We start from the raw sequence: 19,747 nt of genomic DNA, 5'->3' as shown, positions 1-19,747 counted from the left end.
TGGAGGGTGATTTCTCGCTTTCTGTCTTTCGACATCTCTCTTTCTGGCAAGCACACGCGCCCTATAGCAAAAACCTCTCCAAAAAAAATACAAAGAATTATTGTATTTAACTTTATTTTTATTTTGTTTAAAGAATTATTTATTTACTTGCTTATCTATTTTAATGTGACCAGAGAGAGTAAGCAAGAAAGCAAAAAAAGCGAGCTGCTGGGTCCTGGTTTAAAACCATGGTGGGCCATGTGGGAGTACAACACCTTAACCATCATGCCACCTGCTAGCTCCAATCTAACTTTATTTTAGTTTTCCCAGAGAGGAACAGAGTGAGACAGGAGAGGAAAGTGTGAGAACAAGCTCCCAGGTCTGGGACTAGAACTACGGTCAGCCCTATAGGAGTCCAAAACCCTTAACCACCATACCACCTGCTGGCCCCCCGAAATAATTCTTTTTAAAATAGATGGCCATGCCACAGTCCCTTCCTCTCCATTCTCTTGGGATTTTAGGAACAAATAGACACACACACCTGGCATGAGTTTCAAGCTGCTGAGTCTAACACTTGCACTACAGTTTTTATCTTTCTTTCATCTTTTCCTTTGGTCGGTTGGGTTTTCTTTTTCTAAGACTATATTGCTCGCTCGCTCGCTCGCTCGCTCTCTGTCTCTCTCTCTCTCTTTTTTAAGGTTGTTGCCATAGAGTGTGTGTGCTCACTGGAGAGAAACAGACAGGGAAAATGGGAAATCACTCTCCAGGGTTATGGCCACACTCCAGCCCCATCTCCATTCTCCTCTCAGAATTTTGGGCATGCATGCATGCACACGTACCCAGCATGTTTCAACTGTCGTCGACCATGTGGAAATCCAGCATCTAAACACCATGTCGCCTGCTCACCTCAGTTGCCATCTTTTTTAAGCACTACTTTTTGTTGTTGTTGACACCTCAGTTTAGGCTTTTGTTGATGCAGTACCTGTTAAAATCTAAGCTTACTGCCTTCGGAAGGTTCATCTTTCTAAGTAGACTTTTAATAAATGCTTACATTTGGGAGCGGCAGGTGGCATGCTGGTTAAGGGTGCTGGACTCTCCCACATGGCTGACTGGGTTTGGGTCCCAGACCTGGCGGCTTGCTTTCTCACCTCCCCATGCCCACCCCCCTACCCCCCACTCTTGGTCTGTTCCTCTCTGGTCAAATTTAACTAACTAAATAAAGTTAAATAATGATTCTAAAAATGAATAAATCTTTACAATTTTTTAAGTGTTCAAGGACATGTTGAGTTAGCCCTTAGTTCAAAAATGTTTGCATTTGAATAGTGTTTCCTTAGAAGTAAGACCCATTTTTCCTTCTTCATTCCTTCTGCTCTGAAAAAAAGCAGGATATTCCTGACAAGGTTTCTGGGAAGGTGAAAGTCTCTGAGAGAAGACTAGGCAAGGTCACTCCTGTTCTACAAACCAAAACCAGGTAACATATTAAAATAGTTATATACTGTGGGTTTTGTTGGGTCTCTCATTACTTCTCTTCCCCAGTTTCCTATTAGTGTCAGGGGGAAAAAAAAAAAAAAAAAACCTGTACCAGGAGTAAGCAAACCTGAGGTTTTGGCACCACTAACTGTGTAACCTTGGGAAAGTTGAATGATTTTTTTATGTTTCTACATCAGTAAAATAAAGCTAATGCCGCCCTCTCTGCTGCCTTGAAGGTTATTTGAAAGTAAAAGAGACGCTAGAGGAAAGCATCATGTAAATAAAAGATTTCCCCTGTGTGTGGGGATGCCTGGTCACATGGGAGAGGAGGTTAGAATAATTTTTAACAAAAATGTTAAAATATAACTATGCATAAAATCATTTAGTCATCTCTCCCAACTTGAAACTATTGTCATGGGAAGAATTCTAGTAAGGGTTGAAGATTTGTGTCACTTTTACAGTTTTTATACTATTGCCAGAAGATGGCAGTGTCTTGACATTGGCCTTCTCCATGGAATGTATTAGAAAAGCTGTTTTCTCGGTTGAATTAGATTGGCTTCTTTACAGTGAGATTTTTTTTTTTAGTTGTTTTTTGATTACACATTTATCCTGCTTTAACAAATTTTAATATTACAAATAAGGCTAAAGTCCTCTAAGATTACTACCCTAATCCAGGTTTCTGTTTTGTTTTAATCTTGTTGCTTTAATTGAGAGAACCTTATGAATTATTTAAAATATAAATTATAACAAAAGAACACAGGTCTGGCTACTTGGAACAGTAATGAAGTTACAATCTCACTATACTCATCCACTGTCCCTTTAGTACCGTACAATTAATATGAGTAAGGGCCAGAAATTGTTCTTACCAAGATTACCATTGCTCCAGTTACCAGAATTAACTAGTTCTTTGTAGTCTATCTCATTTAGCTTTTCTATGAAGTTAGTTATTTCCGGACTAACTTTGACTTACTGAACAAATGCCCTCTTTCTCTAGGGAATAGGTAATCTTCATTTTCCTATTCTTTGTTAGCAGGATGGTATCTGTTTTCTTCCTCATTCCGTACTTGATTTTAACTTCATATTATGTAACTAACACTTTTCTGTCACTGGATCTTAAAGAGAATTTTGCTTCTGAAAGTGAGTTGTTCTACTAATATTTGACTTTTCTCTACGGAGTAGCACTCATGGTTCTTATGGACTGTTTTCCTCCTGCTTTGCTTTGTTCAGGACTAACGTTACAACGTTTTCACAGTCAGATCTAGAACAGCAGAAGCAAATTTATCTCAGGAGTGTCATTGCTCATATCGAAGACCCAGTGGACTCTAACCAAGGTAACGTGGCTGTCGAAGAATGACATGTGGTGGGACTCTTTCTTTCCAGTATAATGTAGCTTAAACTGGGAGATTGTTTGGGATAGTCTTAAATTTGTGAAAAAGATAATTTTCTTACCCCAAAACTTTTACTTCACGGGATTGCCTAACCAGATAATTTCAAAGTGGTTTTGTTAATTAGCATTAGAGAAGAGTCTAAATAGACTCACACCCACCTATAAAGAGTGCCTCCTCCCATGGTTAAAAGCTATAACCCAGAGTTTTTTTGTTGTTGAGGTTTTTGTCATAGAGCTCTTGTGCTCCCTGGAGAGAGAAAGAGGTGGGGAGAGAGAGAGGAAGAGTGGGAAATCTCCCCCAAGATGGATGGCACTCTGCAATCTCTTATCCTTCGTCCTCCTCGGGATTTTTGGGCACATGCACATATACACCCGGCATGATTTTCAAGCTGCTAGATCTGGGACTCAAACCATGGTCAGCTGTGTGGGAATCCAGTGGCTTCACCATGCCATCTGCTGGCCCCAACTCAGATCTCTTTTTTGTTTTTTTTTTAAGAGAGATTTTTGCTATAGGGTGTCTAAGCTTGCCAGAGAGACAGAGACATAGCGAGAAATCTCACCCTGGGGAGATGCCCATGCTGTAATCCCTTCTCCATTCTCCTCTCGGGATCTTGGGCATGTACATACATGCGCCTGGTGTGAGTTTTACATGACCAGGTCTGGGACTCAAACACAGTCGACTACGTGGTAGTCCAACGATGTAACCATTATGCCATCTGCTGGTCTCCCCAGATCTCTTTTGCTAGGCACTTTTTCTCTCGAAAATAGCAGAAGGGGATAACTAGGTACTACGTACTAATCTTATTATTTTTTTTTTTAATTATTTATTTCTTCTGTTACTGTCAGCATTTAAATGTAAAAAGTAGACATTCCAGGGCCAGTAGGTGGCATGGTGGTTAAGGTGTTGAATGAACTTCCACATGGCCCAACACAGTTTAGGTATTGGATCTGGTAGCTTGAAGATCATACTAGATATGTGAGTATATGCCCAAAATCCCAGGAGGAGAATGAAGAAGGGATTCATGGTGTGACCCCCCCAGGGGGTAGTTTCTTACTCTTCTTCCCACTGTCTGTCTCTGGCAATGCACATACCCTATGGCAAAATCTTTTTTTTTTTTTTTTAAGGCATTTCTTACATTGTCTTTTTTTTTTATTTCATACATTGTCTTTTATTTTTTATTTATTTTTTTTTTTTGAGAGGTTTTTGCTGTCGGGCATGTGCACTCGCCAGACAGAGAGAGACAGAGACAGGAAGTGAGAAATCACCCACCTGGGGGATGGCCACGCTGCAATCCCTTCTCCTCCATTCTCCTCTTGGGATCTTGGGCATGCACGCACACGCGCCCTGCTTGAGTTTAAGCCACCAGGTCTGGGATGCAAACCGCGGTTGACTACGTGCAGCGACATAGCCATTACACTAACTGCTGGTCCCTCATACGCTGTCTTATATCTTGACTTCCAAATAAAAGGTCTTAAAAGGTTTGACTGCCTTCCAGATCCTTCAGGCTAAGTTCTCCCTTCTTCGTTGGAAGGTTTTGCAAACCAAAGTGACTAGATTCTTTCGATCGTGAATGAAACTGCAAATATTTGTACTGATTTCTTAGCTCTCTTTCTTCCTTTTGTATTCTAGGTAATTGACAGATGATATCCAATTAAATTTTCCTTTCTCATTTGGGGCATTTAAACAAAATTTTACAAGAAAACAAATGGTGGCTGTTCACATTATGGCATTTTTATTAAACTCTTCTTTATTCAGCAGTCCCTCTCCCAATATTACCCCAATAATGTAAAATAATTAGAATAGCTAATGTAGTGGAAAGATAGCATACTATTAGTGATTGAGAGAGTAGAGGCTAGTCTGAAGTTAACTTGTCTGTTTATACCCTTGCACCACTGCTTGACCTTGAGCCATTCAGAACTCATTTGTAAAATGGGAGTAATGATGAGGCATAGTAGCTTTTGTGAGAATCATATATGTAAGTATAATCATAATATGTATGATGATACCTGGCTCTAGCAACTGAAACTTATTTGATGTTGTTATTATCAGCAAGAAAGTGTATCTTTTCAGACTGTATTGTGATGCCTAGGTTAAATCTCAAAAAGCAAAACAAAACAAAAAATCAGCCCTAGAGATTATATAAAACAACTTTGATAGAATGTTGATAAATGAAGCTGAGTGATGGGTACATGGAATTTGTTATTTTATTATCTTTTCAAAAGTACATTTTTTAGGGACCAGCAGTTAATGTAATGGCTATGTTGCTGGACTCCCATGTAGTCGACCGTGGTTCGAGTCTTGGACCTGGTGGCTTAAACTGACACCGGGCGTGTGTGCATATGTGCCCAAGACCCTGAGAGGAGAATGGAGGAGAAGGGATTGCGGCGTGGCCATCCCCCCGGGGGCATGATTTCTTGCTTTCTGTCTCTCTGTCTCTGTCTGTCTGGCGAGCGCTCGTGCCCTATAGCGAAAAAAAAATAAAGTACATTTTTTAGAGTATTCCTTTTTTGACATCTACTAGTTTTTTTTGTTTTTTTGTTTTTTTTTAATTGCTGGAGGGTATGCACTTGCCAGAGAGAGACAGAAAGAAAGGAGGAGGAGAAGGTATACCTCTCTACCATGTAGCATAGTCAGGCTGTAATTTGTAATTTCTTCTCTATTTCTCTTTCCTGTTGCAATTTGGGGCGTGGACACAAATTTCAGCCTACCAGGATGAGATTCAAGTTACCATCAGTTATGTGGGAACTGGGTCCCTTAACTACTGGGCTACCTGATTGGTCTGGCATATACCATATTGTAAGAGAGAGAGGGGTATGGTCTTTCTTTTATTTATTTATGTACAAATTATGGGGCAGCCAGAAGCAAAATGGGGAAGCACAGTGCCTCTTGTCCTTCATTTTGATTCGTTTTGTTGTTATTTCACCTTGGAAAACTTTAACTCTTCAAGTTTTTATTAGACATAGAGAAATTAGTACTGGCAGATTCCATTGTAATTTTTGCCAATCAAGTTTTATCCTCTCCATTGAGTTAATCACTTCCTTTCACTTTATCAGAATTGCTGGAGGGTATGCACTTGCCAGAGAGAGACAGAAAGAAAGGAGGAGGAGAAGGTATACCTCTCTACCATGTAGCATAGTCAGGCTGTAATTTGTAATTTCTTCTCTATTTCTCTTTCCTGTTGCAATTTGGGGCGTGGACACAAATTTCAGCCTACCAGGATGAGATTCAAGTTACCATCAGTTATGTGGGAACTGGGTCCCTTAACTACTGGGCTACCTGATTGGTCTGGCATATACCATATTGTAAGAGAGAGAGGGGTATGGTCTTTCTTTTATTTATTTATGTACAAATTATGGGGCAGCCAGAAGCAAAATGGGGAAGCACAGTGCCTCTTGTCCTTCATTTTGATTCGTTTTGTTGTTATTTCACCTTGGAAAACTTTAACTCTTCAAGTTTTTATTAGACATAGAGAAATTAGTACTGGCAGATTCCATTGTAATTTTTGCCAATCAAGTTTTATCCTCTCCATTGAGTTAATCACTTCCTTTCACTTTATCAGTAACATGTATATTGTTGATAAGAAATATAACAAAATAGAGACCAGCAGTTGGTGTAATGGCCATGTTGCTCGACTCACATAGTCGACCATGGTTCAAGTCCTGGACCTGGTGGCTTAAACTCATGCCAGGCGCATGTGCATGCATGCCCAAGATCCTGATGGGAGAATGGAGGAGAAGGGATTGCGACGTGGCCATCCCCCCGGGGGGTGATTTCCTGCTTTCTGTCTGTCTCTCTCTTTCTAGCAAGCGCACAGCACCCTATAGCAAAAACCTCTCCAAAAAAAAGAAAAAAAAAATATGTATATATATACAAAATAAATATATATATATATATAACAAAATCATCTTTCAACTACCATTATTCTAATAAAGGTATAATCTTCTTTGTTTACTTCAGTTCCACATGTGTTTTGAATAACATTTACATTTATAAAGACGTACCAACCACTTTCTTCCTGGCATTATAGCTAATGGACAACTTTATATGGAATTATAAGTTATTAGAGTAAAACGGGACCATTAAGATCTTCTCTTTATTCTTCTAATACATAAATGTATTCTATTATATGTCTTTGCTATGTGATCATTCAGCTTTGCTCATTACCTCATGAAGCATGGTCATTCATTGCTTAGAAAATTCTAACTTTTTAAAAATTATTGCTTACAGGGAACCAGCAGTTAGCGTATTTGCTAGGACTCCCACGTAGTCGACCGCCGTTCGCGTCCCAGACCCAGTGGCTTATAACTCACGCCGGGCGCGTGTGCATGCGTGCCCAAGATCCCGAGAGGAGAATGGAGAAGGGATTGCGGCGTGACCATCCCCCCTAGGGGGGTGATTTCTCACTTTCTGTCTCTTTGTCTCTCTCTCTTTGTCTGGTGAGCGCACGTGCCCTATAGTGAAAACCTCTCAAAAAAAAAAAAAAATTATTGCTTACATTGAGCCATACTTGCCTTTCTGTAATTTCTAATGGTAGTTCCTAGTTCTGCCCTCTAGTGATAACAGAATTACTTTCTCTTCCATTTTTTATTCTTTTGGATATTAGAAATAATGATCCTCTTTCCTACAAAGAGAAAAATTGAAATCACCTATAAATCCATCCTGCCACCTAGAAATACCAGAATTAATATTTCGATAATTATTTTTTCTATAAGGTAGACTATATATGGGAAAGTTACATATTAGTTTGTAATCTGCTTTCTTTGTACTTAAAGTATTTTAGGGGTATTTTAAAGATTTTTCCATGTTAAAGTTTCAAATCAAGATTTTAAAAAAATTGCCAGGACCAGCAGTTGGTGTAATGGCTATGTCGCTGGACTCCCATGTAGTCGACCACGGTTCGAGTCCTAGACCTGGTGGCTTAAACTTACGCCGGGCGTGTGTGCATGTGTGCCCAAGTTCCTGAGAAGAGAATGGAGGAGAAGGGATTGTGGAAATTGCTAGAGGGTACATGCACTCTCCAGAAAGAGACTGAAACAAGGTGGAAGGATAGTGAGAAAGCACTCCCCAGGGGACCTGGTCATTCTGGTACCCTTTCTCTGAGTACTTTCTACTCAAGACTTTGGGCACTCACGCTCTTGTGCCCAGCATGTTTTTCTTTTTTTGGAGAGGTTTTAGCTATAGGGTGTATGCGCTCGCCAGCATGTTTTTTAAGCTGCCAGGTCCAGAACTTGAACCATGTAATCAGTCATGTGGGATCTAGCCACCTCAACTGCCAAGTGACTGGCTGACCTCAAATTAAGACTTTTTTAATGATTGACAAATACTATATAATTATTCTATCTTTGATAATTAGCTAGTATTCATTTTCATTAGTAATGCAGCAGCAAACAGTCTGGTCAATAAGTGTTTATATATAACTCTTATCCTATAGGATAAATGCCTAGAAGTAGAGTTGCTGGTTAAAGTATATATTAATGTTTTTAAAATTAAATTTATTATTATTTTTAATTTTTTTAAAAGAATTATTTTAAAAAGAGGGACAGAGAGAGAGAGAGTGAGAAAGTAAGCTGCCACGTCTGGGACTTGAACTGCAGTTGGCCAGGTAGGAGTCCAGTGCCTTTAACCATGACACTACCTCTGTACCTCCCTTTTTTTTTTTTAGAGAGAGATATTTTTGCTATAGGGCATATGTGCTCGCTGGAAAGACAGAGAAACAGAGAGACAGAAAGTGAGAAATCACCCCTCGGGGGGGATGACCACTCTGCAGTCCCTTCTCCATTTTCCTCTCGGGATTTTGGGCATGCACACACATATACCAAGCGTGAGTTTCAAGCTGATGGATCTTGGACTCAAACCACAGTCGACTACGTGGGAGTCCAGCGACATAACCATTATGCCATTTGCTGGTCCCTCGTATTTTAAATTTTCTATAGGGCACATGTGCTCATAAGAGAAAGAGAGAGAGAGAAAGAAAATGAGAAAGCAAGCCACTAGATCCAGGACTTGAGCTGTGCAGTTGTCCATGTGGAATCCAGCTGTCTTAACCACCATGCCACTGACTGACCCTAAAAAGCTTTAAATTTAAAAGACTCATAAGAAATTTAAGGCTAACTTCAGTTTTTGTTCCTTCATGGAGCACAGTTCTGAGTGGTCTAAAAATAGCTGTCTCGTATATTTTGCCCAGCTTATATTAGGTTGTTGGGAAAGTCGTGACTTTTTTCATGTTTTTCCATGCAAAGATGTGTCATAACTTTCCCGACGACTCATAGTAGTTTACAGTGGGAGGTTATATCCCTCACTTGTCTTGCTAGAAGAGCTTTGACTTCTAATGATGATCATAAGGAGCAGTGGTTATATCAATTTTTTTTTTTTTGAGAGGTTTTTGCTATAGGGTGCGTGTGCTCGCCAGCCAGGCAGAGAGAGACAGAGAGACAGAAAGCGAGAAATCACCCCCCAGAGGGGAGGGTCATGCCGCAATCCCTTCTCCTCCATTCTCCTCTCGGGATCTTGGGCACACGCGCCTGGCGTGAGTTTAAGCCACAGGGTCCAGGACTCGAACCACGGTCGACTATGTGGGAGTCCAAAGACATAGCCTTTACGCCAACTGCTGGTCCCAGTTATATCAATTCTGATTCTACCCTTGCCAGGGCTATTGAAGACACTCATACATTGCTTAATATTCCCTATATAATATATCATTCAGAAATGAGTTATATAATAATTCCTATATCATCTACTTTTTACCTTTTTTATGTTATTTTTTTAGGTTTTTACCCTAGGCCCATGTGCTCTCCAGAGAGAGACAGAGGGAAAGTGAGAAAGTGAGGGATTACCACTTTACAGTCTCTTCTCCATGATCCTTGGGGTTTTGGGGACACACGCATATGCATCTAGAATGTTTCTCTTTCTCTTTTTCTTTTTTTTAAAAAAAGAATTATTTAACTTTTTGTTTATTTATTTATTTTAATGTGACCAGAAAGAGACAAGAGTGAGAATGAGAGAGAAAGCAAGCCGCCAGGTCTAGGACTCAAACTGTGATCGACCATATGGGAGTCCAGCGCCCTTAACCACCAAGCATCTCGGGCATGCACACACACACGCCTGGTGTGAGTTTAAGCCACCGGTTCTGGGACTCGAACCACAGTTGACCACATGGGAGTCCAGTGACATAACCATTATGCCAACTGCTGGTCGCTCCACTTACTTTTTTCTTTTTATTCCTATTTTGTTAATCTCATTATAAAAGTAGTAGTACATGCTTCCTATAGCATATTTTTACTTTCCCTCTTCATTCCCTCCTTCATATTAAGTATTTTAGCTAGTATGGGATATAGAGACATTATGATTGCCTACTGAATTAAAGGATTTGCAGAAAAAGATGAAGCTTAGACTCTTTTTTTTTTTTAAAGAATTATTTTAACTTTATTTATTACTTATTATATTCCAATTTGGCCTGAGAGGGATAAAAAGAGAGAGAGGGAAAGTGAGAAAGGAAGCCACCAGGTCTAGGACTCGAACCCTGGTTGCCCTTGTGGGAGTCCAGCACCCTTAACCACCACATCACCTGTTAGCCCCGAAGCTTAGACTCTTAACAAACCGTAGCCAGGCCTCATAGTGGAAAGAATTAGCTGTAAAGCCAAACCCTGCCACCTCAGAAATGGGGGCTTTTGTTTCCTATTCAGGTTTTTCCTAATCTTTTCTGTCTCCATGACCAGTGCTTCCACTGTTCTCTATTAGCTATCTCAAGTAGCTGCTATTTCCTAGAGCTGTCTGTGTGTGGTTCTGTTCTCATTACTAAAGCTTACAACCATATTCCAAAGGGCGCGTATCTGATTGACTCACTTAATGACTTGTTGGTGCCAGGCTACCTTCTAGGCCATTAGCTTGCTAAGAGATTCTGTGTTCTTTGGTCTTGTGCCAAAATTGAGTAGGGTCATATGGTACAAAGTATGTGACCTATGAAACCCATCAGAATTGGCATTATTCATTTGGTATAATAATTGTTTCACTTTTTTTTTACTCATGGTGGAGTATTTACATGCACACATGGATGAGTGAGGGAGAGAGATGACTGCAGGGTCTGATTCTTGGGCACTTAAATATATTCCCAGCTTGTTTTAGGCTAAGCAGACCTGGGATCTGAATCACAGTTGCCATGTGGAACCTATCTTCCCTTATGAAGTACTCATCATAGCTGTGCTACAGTCCTGACCCTAATTGATGCACTTTTAACTTTTTTTTTTTTTTTTTTGAGATGTTTTTGCTATAGGGCGTGTGTGCTCACCAAAAAGACAGAGAGAACAAGTGAGAAATCACCCCCCCCCAGGGGGAATGGCCATGCTGCAGTCCCTTCTCCTCCATTTTCCTCTCGGGATCTTTGGCAGGCATGCACACACATCTGGCATGAGTTTAAGCCACCAGGTCTGGGACTCGAACCACAGTCAACTACATGGGAGTCCAGCAACATAGCCATTATGCCAACTGCTGGTCCCTAAAATGGATTCTACTTAATAAGCCTAACTTAATAAGCCACCTGCTGGTCCTAGCTTATTAAAGACAATTATTAAACTGGGTTTTCCCCAAAACCATTCAGGTTTGTAATTATAGATTATGGTTTGGATGAATTATTAATCTCATTCCTGAAATGTGAGGGTTTTTTCCTTCTGATTTCCCTCTTAGATTAATGTCATTCTTAGTCACAAAACAGGGGACAGGCTTCATCACCTTTTAGCCACAACTTAAAATAAACCCATGGATACTGATTGTTGGTCCAAGAAAGCCCATCTGTTAGTGACTGTGAAGAGAATAGAAAATTCAAATGTTTCCATTCTGGTTAGCATCTCTAAATTTGCAGGAAGAAGAGGTTGAAGCTGTGAGCTAAAATAAGGCTTTGGGATTATTAACCCCCCTAGGTTTGAATCCTGGCTTTCCCATTTACTAGATGAGAGAGCTTCAGTTTACTCATGAATAAAATGGAGATTATGCTATTTGCCTCCTGTGATTGTTGGAATTAAATGATAGTGATACATACACAGAAGCTAGCCAAGTACCTGTCACATGAGAGCTTACTAAATGTAAGCTCCCGTTAGTATCTCTAGATGATTGAGTCTTTGTTGTTGTTGTTTTCTTTAGGTTTTTGTTACAGGATGTGTACACTCCACAGAGAGAGGAAAAGGGAGAAATGACGCCCCTCCTCTGGGGGGATGGGCACGTGACAATCTCTTTGTCCTCTCAGGATTTGGGGCATGTGTGCACTTGCGCCTGCCGTGCCTTTCAAGATGCTGGTCTGGGGCTAGAGCTGTGGTCAGCTGTGTGGGAGTTCACATTAACTACCACACCATGGCTTGCCCATCATTATGTCTTAAATAGAGAGTTACCAGTAAGTTCCTTGTTTTTTTTTTTTTTTTGGTTTTAGACAGAGATTTTTGCTACAGGCACTCACCGGAGAGACAGAAAGCGAGAAATCACCTCCCCCCCCAAGGGGGATGGCCACAACACAATCCCTTCTCTATTCTCTTTTTGGGATTGGGGCGTGCATGCACATGTGTCTGGGGTGAGTTTTAAGCCACTGGGTCCAGGACTCAAGCTGCAGTTAACTATGTGTAGTCCAGGGACGTAACTATTATATCATCTGCTAGTCCCTTCAGTAAGTGCTTAGCGCCTGTGAAAAATAACATTTCTTGGGGTATTAGCTTAGACCTGTTTTTGTTTGTTTTTAAGCAATATTGGAGTTTGTTAAAATGTAGGAAGTATTAAAAATACTCAGTTTCATCAGTTTCAAGGTTTATATTGCCCTCAAATTTTGCATATAACAAATTTTCAAGTCTATTACACCTGCCGAATTGATTCTACTCTGGATAGGTGTCAATTTACCATACATCAAGTACTATTGTATGTGCTTATATCAACTCATTTATGTTCATCTATTTCTTTTTAAAAGAATTTTTAATTTAAGAGAGGTTTTTACTTATAAAGTGTGAGCGCTCACCAGAGAGACAGAAAGCAAGAAATCACCACGGGGAATGACCATGCCACAATCCCTTCTCCTCTCAGGATTTTGGACATGAACGCACACATGCCCAGTGTGAGTTTTAAGCCACTGAGTCTGGGACCTGAACCATGGTGGACTCTGTGGGAGTCCAACAACATAATCTTTACACCATCTGCTGGTCCCTCTGTCAAAAGTTTACAGTATAGTTTTAGTCTCTATTGCCATGGCAGTTTTGTAGAATCCAGATAATAAGAGATGTGAGTTCAAGGATACGGTTTATAGATAATCTTGTACTCCTTTTTTTTTTTTTTTTTTTTTTTTTCGATTTTAGCCATAGGGTGTATGAGCTTGCTGGAGAGAGACAGTGAGAGGGTAAGTAAGAAATCACCTCTGAGGAGATGAGCATACTGCAATCCCTTCTCTATTCTCTTAGGATTTTGGGCAGACATGCACATGTGCCTGGTGTGATTTTTAAGTCTGCATCTGGGACTCCAGCTGCAGTCAGCCATGTGGGAATCCAGCACCTTAAACCACCACACCACCTGCTGGCCCCAGTGGTTCCATTTTGATAGAATTGAAATCTAATATATTGCCAGATCCCCTTGGTAATGCATGTCCGTGATTGTGGTACGCTAGAAGTGTAGTAGCATGACAAGACGCTATCAGGGATGCCTATCTGTGTGTGTATGTCTCATAAAAAATAAACGGGCTTGTAGGTGGCAGGAAAATATATCTTGAAAGTTTTACAAAGCTGATAATCCCCATCCATCCCCACTGAAATATCCTATTTGGGTGGCTAGAAGGAGTGGAGTGCTAGCCATGAGTTGGTGTCATGGCTGTGTCAGTAGACTCCCATGTAGTTGACCATGGTTTGAGTCCCAGACCTGGTGGCTTAAACTCACGCCAGGCATGTGTGTGTGCATGTCCAAGATCCCAAGAGGAGAATGGAGGAAAAGAGATTGTGGCGTGGCTGTCCCCCCTGGGGGGTGATTTCTCACTTTCTGTCTCTCCGGAGAATGCACGCGCCCTATAGCGAAAACCTCTAGGCACCCCCCCTAAAGCAAAAACCACAAAAAAAAAAAAAAAAAAAAAAAAAAGACAACTTAAATTGAGACCTTTGATTTTAGCTTAACAAATCAGCAGGCAAGGAATTTTCTATTCAATAACTACTTTCTTATTTATTTATTTATTTATTTTTTGGAGAGGTTTTTGCTATAGGGCGCATGTGCTTGCCAGAAAGACAGAGACAGAGAGACAGAAAGCGAGAAATCATCCCCCAGGGGGGATGGCCACAATTCCTTCTCCTCCATTCTCCTCTGGGGATCTTAGGCATGCACACACATGCGCCCGGCATGAGTTTTAAGCCACCAGGTCCGGGACACGAACCACGGTCAACTACGTGGGAGTCCAGCGACATAGCCATTACACTAATTGCTGGTCCCAATAACTACTTTCTTTAAAGAGGGAACTCATTTCTGGTTTATATTTCATTTTAAAGGAGTGAGAATAATGTGTTTTATTTCATATTAGGGAGATTAAACATTCTTCTCTTTATATTGATCATTTATATTATAGTGCAAATTGCCTGTTCATTTCCTTGACTTTTTAAACTGAGATTCATCTTTAGAAAAAGAATACTAAACTTTTTTTTTTTAAGAACTCTTTTATTTAGGGGACCAGCAGGTGGTGTGGTGGTTAAGGCGCTGGACACTCCCACACGGCCAACCATGGTTCAAGTCCCGGACCTGTTGACCTGCTTTCTCATGTTCCCCCTCCTCCCCTATCTGTATTTCTCTCTGGTCAAATTAAAATAAATAAATAAATAAATAAATAAATAAAACTGAATCTTCAAAAAATTATTTATTCAGTTTTATTTATTTATTTCTTCAAAGAATTATTTATTCAGTTTTATTTATTTATTTATTTAATTTGACCAGAGTTGGACAGATTTGAGAGAGAGAGAGGGAAAGCGAGAAAGCAAGCCACCAGGTCTGGCACTTGAACCTGGGTTGACCATGTGGCAGTCCAGCGCCCCAACCTCCAGGACCTGCTGGCTCCAGGACACTAAACTTTTATAACTATAAAGTTTTAAATACATTTTTCGTTTTGTCAGTTATCTTTTTTACAGGTTATATTTTTAAAAATTTTATCCACACACGAACTTGTAATTTTATTTATTTGTTTGTTTTTATAAAGTAATTCTTGTTTTCATTCTTTATTTATTTTCATCTGACCAGAGAGGGACAGAACGAGAGAGGGAAAGTGAGAAAGCAAACTGCCAGGTCCAGGGCTCAAACCACGGTTGGCCATGTGGGAGTCCAGCGTCCTTAACCGCCACACTACCTGCTGGCCCCCAACTTATAATTTTATTAATGAATCTATGAATTTTTCCTGAAAAGCATTATCTCATTATGGTTAGAAAAAATTTCTGAATGCTGTAAAATATGTCATACTTTATTTGTAGATATAGATTCATTTAATAAACATGTTTCTTTACATATATGAAATAATTGATAGGTCACAGGATTTACAAAGTCTTTGCAAGTTAACACAGGTCCAAGGCTGTTGTACTACTATAATCGCTTCCACTCACTGCACGCCTGTCATGTGCTGGGCTGTGTGCTAGGTCTTTACTGTACAGTATTCCTAACACTCAACATCAAGCATTGTCCCCTTTGCTTAGATGATTAAAGTGATACTCAAAAAAGTTTGCTTCTTGGGACCAGCAGTCAGTGTCATGGCTATGTCGATGAACTCCCATGTAGTCGACAGCGGTTCGAGTCCCGGACCCGGTGGCTTAAACTCATGCTGGGCATGTGTGCGTGCATGCCCAAGATCCTGAGAGGAGAATGGAGAAGAAGGGATTGCAGTGTGTCTATTCCCCTTGGGGGGTAATTTCTTGCTTTGTATCTCTCTGTCTCTGTCTTTCTGGTGAGTGCACGTGCCCTATAGCAAAAACCTCTAAATCAAACAAACAAACAAAAAAGTTTGCTTCTTTTCAGGGTCACAGAGCTAAATGGATTAGAATTTTTCTCCCAAGAATTTTTTTTTTCCAAGAAGTTTTTGTATAGGACTCATGCGCTCGCCAGACAGACAGAGACAGACAGAAAGTGAGAAATCACCCCCCAGGGGGGATGGCCACGCTGCAACCCCTTCTCTTCCATTCTCCTCTCGGGATCTTGGGCACGCATGCACACGTGTCCAGCGTGAGTTTTAAGCCACCGGGTCCGGGACTTGAACCACTGTTGACTACATGGGAGTCCAGCGACATAGCCATTACGCTAACTGCTGGTCCCGAATTATATATTTTTATTTTTATTATTTTTAATTACCCTAGGGCATGTGGGCTCTCCAGAGAGAGAGAGAGAATTGAGAAAGCAAGCTGCCAGGTCTAGGACTTGAACTGTGTTAGCCATGTGGGTGTCCAACACCTTAATCATCATGCCACCTGCTGGCCCCAGCTGGATTGGATTTTTTTAATTTTATTTATTTATTTATTTATTTTTTGCTATAGGGCACATGCGCTCACCAGAAAGACAGAGACAGAGAGACAGAAAGTGAGAAATCACCCCCCAAGGGAAATGGCAACGCCGCAATCCCCTCTCCTCCTTTCTCCTCTCAGGATCTTGGTCATGCATGCACACGCACCCAGCATGAATTTTAAGCCACAGTGTCCGGGACTCGAACCACGGTCGACTACATGGGCGTCCAATGACATAGCCATTACACTAACTGTTGGTACCCTGGATTGGAATTTGAATTCAGTATAACACCAAAGTATGTGTGGGTCTTTCAAGTTCATGGAAAAATGGAATTACAGTATAGGTTTTATTTTGATGCAAAAAATAAATGGAAATTCATGCATAGTTTTTCATTCTATATACTTTTCATGAACTTTTGGAAGACCCTTTGTACACGTTTTCTATAAAGTTCTGCTTCTTGAGGCTTCAGATAAACTGGTCCTAAAAGTTGGGACCAGCAGATGGTGTTAGCAGTTAAGTCGCTGGACTCCCACATAGTCCACCATGGTTCAAGTGCTGGACCCAGCAACTTAAAACTCACGCCAGGGGTGTGTGTGTGTGTGTGTGTGTGTGCGCCCAAGATCCTGAGAAGGAAATAGAGAAGGGATTGCCGTGTGACCATCCCCCCTGGGGGTTAATTTCTTGTTTTCTGTCTCTCTGATGAAGGCACATGCCCTATAGCAAAAATGTCTCCAAAAAAATTTTTTTTCCAAATAATTATTTATTTTTTACTTATTTCCCGCCCCCCGTAGATCTCATGTGCTCATGAGAAAGAGAGAGAGTGATAGAGAAAGAAAGCAAACTGCCAGGACTCAAACTGCAATCGGCCATGTAGAAGTCTAAGCACCTTAACCACCACACCACCTGCTGGTCACCTAAAAGTTATCTGTACTAGAACTTGAAAAGATGGTCTCTAGCCTAGTTAGACTTCTTTTAGTTTCTGAAAGCATAGTATTGGGTCGTTGGAACAGTCTTGACACATTTTTGCGTAGAAAAATAAGTCGTGACTCCTCCAATGACTGACACAATAGATAAGGTAATGAAAAACTTTTAAACTACTGAGAGAAAGGCTATAGAGACTAGAGGGGAGAGAAGTTGGATCATTCCTCTCCAGGGGAAGTAAACTATAAGCAAGCATGTATAAACAAGACCTAAAGGATTCTAGGAATTCGTAAGGTAAAGTGGGGTAGGAGGTTGGGTGTCCAAGAGAAAGACCTAATACAAAGGCCCAGAGACAAAAGACAGCAAAACACATTCGAGAAATGAGAGTTTAGAACAGACAGATGTGGGTGCTCTTAGCTAACAAGAGAATATTTTTTTTGGCGGGGAGAGGTTTTTGCTATAGGGCGCGTGCGCTTGCCAGAAAGACAGAGACAGAGAGATAGAAAGCGAGAAATAACCCCACAGGGGGGACAGCCAAACAGCAATCCCCCCAGGGGGGACAGCCACACCGCAATCCCTTCTCCTCCATTCTCCTCTCGAGATCTTGGGCACGCACGCACACATGTCCTGTGTGAGTTTAAGCCACGGGTCCGGGACTCAAACTGCATTCAGCTACATGGGAGTCCAGCGACATAGCCATTACGCTAACTTCTGGTCCCCCAAACAAGAGAATTTCTAAAGGCAATTTCTCAAAACATCTGGGAGCCTGGCGATGTCTAGGTCAGTGGTTTTCCAAGTGTGGTTCTCATACCATCAGGATCACTTAGAAATCTGTTAAAATTACACATCCTTAGACCCCTCCCTGACTTACATAACCCGAAACTCTGGGGCATTATAATACTTCCAGCTGATTATGATGCATGTTAAAATTTGAGAACCATTGGTCAAGGAAAATTATTTCCCAACTAGTCTTTCATTTCTGGGTCTGTTGAGTTCATCCTCTCAGCCTTTAAGTGCAAAAGTAGTAATACCACATAGTAGCAAGACCATGGCGTCACATGGGAGCCATTGAACCTTTGGTTATTAAATATTTAAGACAAATTCATCTCCCTGAGCCACAGTTTCCCATCTCAGAAATTATATACTAATATCTAGCTCTGTATACGTTTTTTTTTTTTAATTTTAGAATTAAGTAAAATAACATGTAAAGTGCCTATCACGTTACAAGGCTCCCAGATGTTTTGAGAAATTGCCTTTAGAAATTTTCTCATTTGGGGGACCAGCAGTAGTTGACCGCAGTTCGAATCCCGGACCTAAACTCACTCCGGGAATGTGTGCGTGCGTGCCCGAGAACCCGAGAGGAGAATGGAGAAGGGAATGTGGCGTGGCCATCTCCCCTGGGGGGTGATTTCTTGCTTCTGTCTCCCTGTCTCTCTCTGTCTTTCTGGGGAGCACACAGCCCTATAGCAAAAATCTCTCCAAAAAAAAATTCTCGTTAGCTAAGAGCACCCACGTCTGTCTGTTCTAAACTCTTATTTCTCGAATGTGTTTTGCTGTCTTTTGTCTCTACCCCACTTTACCTTACGAACTCCTAGAATCCTTTAGATGCTTGTTTATACATGCTTGCTTAGTTTACTTCCCGTGGAGAGGACTGATCCAACCTCTCTCCCCTAGTCTCTACAGCAGCCTGTATTTCTTCTATCCCTGCATATTTCTCACCATTTTGGAATCACCTGTCTCCTGTACACACTCTTTTTTTTTTTTTGGAGAGATTTTCACTGTAGGGCGCATGCGCTCGCCAGACAGACAGAGACATAGAGACAGAAAGCGAGAAATCACCCCCCAGGGGGGATGGTCACGCCGCAATCCCTTCTCCTCCATTCTCCTCTCGGGATCTTGGGCACGCACGCACATGCGCCCGGCGTGAGTTTTAAGCCACCGGGTCCGGGACACGAACCGCGGTCGACTACGTGGGAGTCCAGCGACATAGCCATTACGCTAACTGCCGGTTCCCCTCCTGTACACACTCTTTTGAGAACAGGTACAGTACGTTGCTCACTCCCATATTCCTAGGACCAGTAAGTGCCTCACACGTTCATTATAGGAGCTAATCCATGTCGGGTGAATGAATGACACTCGTTATTGCTTCACCATTGCATCCAGGAGCAAGCTCCTGGCTCCGGCTTGCAGTTTTCGTCCCAACTGCTTTATTAACTGAAAGTGGATGTTACTGGGACCAGTGCCTGTTTTCTTTCCCTGAAAGCACACTCTTACTTAGGCTGACACAGTAGTTTATTTAGCTGCTTGCTAACCATTGATCTTTGTATCACAGGTCCCTTGGGGGAGCTTTGTGCCTTGATGGATCAAGTTCATTATACGAAGAACCAAAAATGGCAGCATCCTTCGGACCTCACTGTGCGGTGAGTGGGTGATTAGAAGGAGGTAAAGGTAGAATTCAATTGCAGAAGCAATACTGTAAGGAACTGGGATTGTAATTGTTTAATTCCAGAGGTGAA

The 19,747-nt window shown here is 41.2% G+C and overlaps 1 protein-coding gene across 2 annotated transcripts in view; it reads left to right on the top strand.

Annotated features, from left to right (window-relative positions):
- The window catches only part of S100PBP (S100P binding protein), a 41,171-nt gene that overhangs the window by 10,421 nt on the left and 11,003 nt on the right, over positions 1–19,747 (top strand). Inside the window, exons 4-6 of one of the 2 annotated variants that reach the window (XM_006158099.3) lie at positions 1,365–1,450; positions 2,677–2,780; positions 19,564–19,651. In XM_006158099.3, the coding sequence (XP_006158161.1) occupies positions 1,365–1,450; positions 2,677–2,780; positions 19,564–19,651 (278 nt within the window). Of the gene's footprint in view, positions 1–1,361; positions 1,451–2,676; positions 2,781–19,563; positions 19,652–19,747 lie in introns of both variants that reach the window. The other variant, XM_006158098.3, reaches the window with a different exon arrangement.

Source organism: Tupaia chinensis, unplaced genomic scaffold, assembly GCF_000334495.1.
Source record: "Tupaia chinensis unplaced genomic scaffold, TupChi_1.0 Scaffold000573_1, whole genome shotgun sequence".
Taxonomy (NCBI): domain Eukaryota; kingdom Metazoa; phylum Chordata; class Mammalia; order Scandentia; family Tupaiidae; genus Tupaia; species Tupaia belangeri.
The sequence above is the reverse complement of the archived record's forward strand: the minus strand, read 5'-3'. Positions and strand labels throughout refer to the sequence as shown.